This window comes from Musca autumnalis, unplaced genomic scaffold (assembly GCF_047663935.1).
Source record: "Musca autumnalis isolate F117 unplaced genomic scaffold, ASM4766393v1 scaffold_1, whole genome shotgun sequence".
NCBI classification, from domain to species: Eukaryota; Metazoa; Arthropoda; class Insecta; order Diptera; family Muscidae; genus Musca; species Musca autumnalis.
Genome location: NW_027411644.1, coordinates 33,549,892 through 33,556,739, shown reverse-complemented (window position 1 = coordinate 33,556,739; position 6,848 = coordinate 33,549,892). Strand labels below are relative to the sequence as shown.

At 34.4% G+C, this 6,848-nt stretch overlaps 1 protein-coding gene across 1 annotated transcript; it reads right to left on the bottom strand.

Annotated features, from left to right (window-relative positions):
- Positions 1-244: 244 nt before the first annotated feature.
- Positions 245-6,563, bottom strand: LOC141390458 (uncharacterized). Its single transcript, XM_073963410.1, has 8 exons — positions 6,140-6,563; positions 5,782-6,089; positions 5,422-5,727; positions 5,096-5,361; positions 1,177-1,323; positions 1,006-1,116; positions 784-941; positions 245-676 (listed from the first exon to the last, which is right to left on the bottom strand). Exons 1-8 carry the CDS (start codon positions 6,300-6,302, stop codon positions 330-332), a joined length of 1,806 nt encoding a protein of 601 aa, XP_073819511.1. The 5' UTR covers positions 6,303-6,563; the 3' UTR covers positions 245-329.
- Between the last annotated feature and the right edge of the window lie 285 nt (positions 6,564-6,848).

Here is a 6,848-nt window from a genome sequence, read left to right as displayed (position 1 = left end):
TTTAAAGAATATTTTGAAGGCAATACCCTGCTCTATAAGCGTGGATTTTTAAAGAATATTTTGAAGGCAATACCCTGCTCTATAAGCGTGGATTTTTAAAGAATATTTTGAAGGCAATACCCTGCTCTATAAGCGTGGATTTTTAAAGAATATTTTGAAGGCAATACCCTGCTCTATAAGCGTGGATTTTTAAAGAATATATCAACAAAATATTTTGAGCAAATTTTAACATTTTTATTTAGAGTTTTTCTTTAATAATTTTTTACATTCTCATTTTAGCTTTTTCTTTTTACAATCTTAAAATCTAATTTCGCCGTAATTTTCTTCTGCTAATCCTTTTTTAGATTTTCTTCAACCAAATGTAAACTTTTTGCTTTCATTTGTTGGCGACTATAAATTCCCTTTAGGTTACGGTCATTCTCCTTAGCCTCACCAGCAGCAGCATCGTCATCACTGACAACATTAATACTCTTGCTCTTGGAATTTCCAATGAAATCTCCATCGCCAACTTCTTCTGCGTATTGTTGAAACATTGATTCAATATCATTCATATAAGTTTCACGATGTGTCTCCAAGTTGGCAATGGAAAAGCGTCTCTTTGATGCTCCAGATAATTGATTAAAAGCAGACATCAGGTGGTTGAGCTTGCTTCGCACAATACGAAAGAGCTCATGAACTGCGGAAAAAGGATAAACTCGTTAGTTTTTAAGGAATATTTTGGTAATCCAAAATGCAACTATATTTCCTGGATATTTTAATTGTCTAGTGTTACTTAACACTCACTATCTTCCTCCATATTATCTGGTGGACATGATGTCATTGTCATTGCTTCGAATTTCAACAGAGGTAATTTCAAATACGAATTGGGATATTGTATCCTCTTTGGGTGTGATGTCTTGTGGACATGACGCAGCATATCAAAGATATTCCAAAGGAAAATTCTGCAAATAGAAACATTTTTTTTAATTATATTAAACTACCTGCAAAAAGGTAAAGTCAACATACCGCAACACCACAAACAAATCATTATTTTGTTTCATGGCGTGTATGGTATCCCTTTCCTTTTTGTCTTGATTTTGAATTTGCTCTTTGAGATCCTTTATCTTGTTAAGGCGACTGTGATGGAAACGGAAAATAGACTATTATCAATTCTAAATAATGGATGATACCACTTACTCAATTTCCGCCTGTGAGAGATTATTTTTTATAACCTCCTGCAACACTTCACAGTATCTCTCTTTGGTTTCCAATGTCGACTGACACAGAGAATCACAAACGATTTCCTTCTTAAGCTTGTAGTTGTTTTCAATTTGTGCTTTGATTCTGAAAAAAAATGAAGGAAATTAAAGGATAATTATAGTCAATGACATTTAATATAGGTCAATAATATTGACTATAGGTCAATGACATTGACTTATAATGTTAATAACATTGACTTCTAATGTTAATAACATTGACTTCTAATGTCAATGACGTTGAATTCTTATGTAAATGACATTGACTTCCATAGTCAATGACATTGACTTGTATAGTCAATAACATTGACTTGTATAGCCAATAAAATTGACTTGTATAGTCAATAACATTGACTTGTATAGTCAATGACATTGACTTCTATAGTCAATGACATTAACTTCTATAGTCAATAAAATTGACTTCTATAGTCAATGACATTGACTTCTATAGTCAATGACATTGACTTCTATATCAATGAGATCGACTTCTATAGTCAATGACATTGACTTCTATAGTCAATGACATTGACTTCTATATTCAACGGCATTGACTTCTATAGTCTATATTCAGTGACATGGTCTTCTATAGTCTATGGCAATGACTTTTATAGTCAACAAAATTTGCCTGTATAATCAATTATGACGTTGACTTCACAGTTAATGACATTGATTGTAGTCACTGATCGATTTATTAGTGAATAACATTGACATCTATAGTCTACTACATTCACTTCTTAGCCTATATGACATTGACTTCTAGGGTCAATGACTTCTATAGTCAATGACATTGATTTCTATATCAATGACATCGACTTCTATTGTCAATGACATTGACTTCTATAGTCAATGACATTGACTTCTATAGTCAATGACATTGACTTATATATTCAACGACACTGATTTCTATATCAATGACATTGACTTCTATTGTCAATGACATTGACTTCTATAGTCAATGACATTGACTTCTATAGTCAATGACATTGATTTCTATATCAATGACATCGACTTCTATTGTCAATGACATTGACTTCTATAGTCAATAACATTGACTTCTATATTCAACGACATTGACTTCTATAGTAAATTCCATTGACTTCTATAGTCTTTCTTCAGTGACATGGACTTCTATAGTCTATGGCAGTGACTTTTATATTCAATAAGATTGGCCTCTATAATCATTTATGACGTTGACTTCACAGTTAATGGCATTGATTGTAGTCACTGATCGATTTACTAGTGAATAACATTGATATCTATAGTCTACTACATTGACTTCTTAGCCTATATGACATTGACTTCTAGAGTCAATGACATTGACTTCTAGATCAATGACATTGACTTCTATAGTCAATGACATTGACTTCTATAGTCAATGACATTGACTTCTATAGTCAGTGACATTGACATCTATAGTCAATGACATTGACTTCTATTTTCAATGACATTGACTTCTATAGTCAATGACGATGACTTCTGTAGTCAATGACATCGACTTCTATAGTCAATGACATTGCTTTCTATAGCTAAGGTCATTGATTCAGTCATGCAGCCAATGCAATTGACTTCAATGATCAACAACTTTGACTTCTATAGTCAATGACATTAACTTCCATAGCTAATGCCAGCACAACGACAGTTGGTAGTCAATTATATTTACTTCTTTATTTAATGACCTTTATCTGAAATTGACTGCTATAGTCAATGATAATACATCAAAACCTACATGACAACTATTGGCTACTAGAGTCAATGACTTTTTACTCCTTGAGTCAACGTTTGACTCCTTGTGTCAATATTTAAATGACTTTTGAGTCAATATTTTATTAACTCTATGAGTCAATGTCTGATTGACTCCCTGAATTATTGTCTGATTAACTCAAAGAATCAATGGCATTGATTCAATGATTGATTTACTCCTTTAGTCAGTGTCTTATTAACTGCTTGAATCAATAACGATTGACTCCGTTTAAGTTAAATTTTTATCTGATTGACTCCTTGAGTCAATGATGATTTACTCCCTGAGGCACTGACAATTGACTTCTTGAGTTATTGACAATTGACTCCTTGACACAATGACTATTGAATCCTGTAGTCAATTATGATTGACTCTATGAGTCAATGATGATCGACTCTTTGAGTCATTTCTGATTGGATTCCTGAATTTGTGACGATGGAGTCGATGGTCATTGACTCCTTGGGTTAACGATAATTAACACCTTGAGTCAATGACTTTTGACACCTTGATTCATAGATAATTGACACCTGTAGTCAATAACGGTTTGACTTTTTGAGTCAATGACGATAGACAAGGAGTACCAAATGACTACTTGAGTCAGTGACTATTGACTCTCTGAGTAAGTGACTAATGACTCTCTGAGTCAATAAATATTAACTCTCTTAAGTCAGGGACTATTGATTCCTCGGGTCAATGGTGATGAACTCCTTGAGTTAATGACATTTGACTCTTATAGTCAAATACGATGTACTTTTTGAGTCAATAACAGTTGACTGTTGACATTTGAATCCTGTAGTCAAATGAGTCAATGATGATCGACCCCTCGAGTCATTTCTGATTGAGTTCTTGAATTTGTAACGATGGAGTCGATGATCATTAACTCCTTGGGCTAACGATAATTGACACCTTGAGTCAATGACTATTGACACCTTGATTCATAGATAATTGACACCTGTAGTCAATAACGGTTTGACTCCTTGAGTCAATGACGATAGACAAGGAGTGGCGAGTGATTACTTGAGTCGGAGACTATTGACTCTCTGAGTCAGTGACTATTGTCTCTCTGAGTCAGTGACTATTGACTCTCTGAGTTAATAAATATTAACTCTCTTAAGTCAGGGACTATTGATTCCTTGGGTCAATGGCGATGAACTCCTTGCGTTAATAACATTTGTCTCTTATAGTCAAATACGATGTACTTTTTGAGTCAATAACAGTTGACTCCTAGAGTCAACAACAGTTGAATCCTTGAGTCAGTAACATTTGACTGCTTGAGTCAGTAAATGTTGACTGCTTGAGCAAATAACAGTTGACTCCTTGAGCCAATGACGAATGACTACTTAATTCAATGAATATTGACTCTCTTGAGTCTACTACTATTGATTCCCTGAGTCAATAACGATGGACTCCTTAATTCAATGACGTTTGACTCACTGAGTTAATGACGTTTGACGCCAAAGACTATTGACTTTTTGAGTCAGCAACAGTGGACTTGTAGGGGTTTTCCCACACGTTTAAAATTTAAATTTGTTTTTTAATTGAAATAATTTTCACTAACGTCATTTGTCTTTCCAATTAATAATTTTTAAAAAAATGAGTTTCACTACAGACCCCTTGAGTCAATGACGATTGGCTCCTTTATTCAATGACGAATAACTACTTGAGTCTATGACTATTGACTCTCTTTAGTCAGCTACTATTGATTCCCTGAGTTAGTGAGGATGGAATCCTTGATTCAATAACGTGTGACTCATTGAGTTAATGACTTTTGACTCTTGTAGTCAAAGACGATTGACTTCTTCAGTCAATAATAGCCGACTCCTTGAGTCAATAACAGTTGGTTCCTTGAGGTAATGACGAATGAATCCATAAGTCAATGGCGATTGACACTCTTGAGTCAGCGACTATTGATTCTTTGAGTCAATGACAATTGACTTGATGATTCTATGACGTATGACTGTTTAAATCATCACCATTGTCAATGACTATTTTTGTTTTTGTTCTTCGCTTATTGGTTATTTAATATGTTTAATTCTACATCAATGATTTTCATACTGATCGCCTTCCTAAATGGTTCATGGATCTCTATTGACTTTACCCCAACAATGGCGTTTCAACTTACCTTGGAAATACCTCTGTTGCTGTCGAACACAATGTGGCAAATTTAATGCCATTTATAACATGCGACACCTTATTCAGCTCGGTCTCCAATTTACTCATGTCATATGTGGTGCGGGCATATCTTTCACGTGCATCAATCAGAAGCGCGGCTTCCTCTTCTTTACTGCGTACCACAGGATTTGGTTTAGTTTTATTTAAAAGTTTATGTTTATTGGTTATGTCATGAATCAACGATTGAGTTTCCCAGCGAACTTTGTCATTGTATATCTAAAAATAAATTATTCAAAACAGTAAAAGAGAAGGCACGGGATAAGCCATTTGTATTACCTTTGAATAATCCTGCAAATACTTCAGCTTATCCATTGCAGGTTTTCCCACATCCAAAATATGTTCTATGAACATTCTCTGGTCATTGATGTCGTCGCACAAAGACTGGAGTATGGGTTCATAGAACTTTTCATCGTGTTGGAGAATCTGCATGATTTTGTGATAGGTGGTATTTATTGTCTTGACAGCCTTCAGACGTATCTGACTATTGGCCAATTTCTTTTCACATTCCTTGGCCAACTTTTCCTCGTTTAATTCAAAAACATCTTGGAATTTTATGCGATCTTCTAGTTGTGAGGCATTAAGCTGGAATCGATGTCATTAGTCAGACCAATTAGAATCACATTTGAAGGGCCTTACCTTTAACTCTTTTAATTTGCATTCCAATTTCTTTTTTCGTTCACTCAAACGATCCTTTTCTTTGCGCAGCACAAATGTCCTCTGATCAATGTTTTCCAATACCTGATGTACCGGCATATCTTGGTAAAGGCATTGCTTTTCTTTATTCTCCTGCAACAGGTTTCGTATTATATTGCGATTTTGTATCTTCTTTATGGTCAGTAATTCTTGACGTCCCTGATGGCATTGCTTGCGAAGATTGTGAACATTTTTGGCAACGTGTTGGGCATGGTGCTGTTTTTCAATGGTCTTGAAGTGAAAGTGTTTTTCTGGAAGAAACATTGGAAATTAAATTCCTTATTATTTTTCAAAAACTTACCCAAACATCCTGCCATGGCCTTAAATTCATCTTTTAAATCCTTTGAGGACCACCTCTCATCGATCACCATGTGCTGCATGACAAATGGCAGACCAAGAAGACCATGACTGCGTATAGCTTTGGGATGTACCCTTTGTTCGGAATCTTTCGATTTGTACAACATTTTTCTTTGGGGATTATTTCTGGTTTCGGGGGTTTAATAAATTTTGGATTTTTTCCTTCGGACGCGTGAATCGACTAATCCAAAATTACATTCGATTTGAGGAGTAAATAGCAAAGATTTCTAAATAAACAAGAATCTCTAAATATCAAAAGAAGCCAACATTTGCTCCAATTTTTTTATCGAAAACTATTATTCCGAATTTGAAACTGAAAACAAAAAATCAAATGGGGACGGAAGTGAAAATCAATGACTTTAGATGTCAATGTCATTGAATATAAAGGGGGTCCCAACAAAGACATAAAGTAATAAAGACCTGACAAAATGCATGCAACAAAAAAATGTTTACGATACTTTGTATAGAAACATTACCCTTAACAGGTTGCAGTTAATTCAAAATCGCAACCAAGGAGGAACATTTCTTGTAATGGTATCAGAAACGAAATTTATATATTCAAGGATCTATTCAAGAATAATTCCATGTCAATTGGATCGGCAAATTCGGTTAAATACGTAAAAATGTATAAAAGAAAAAAATGTTATATCACC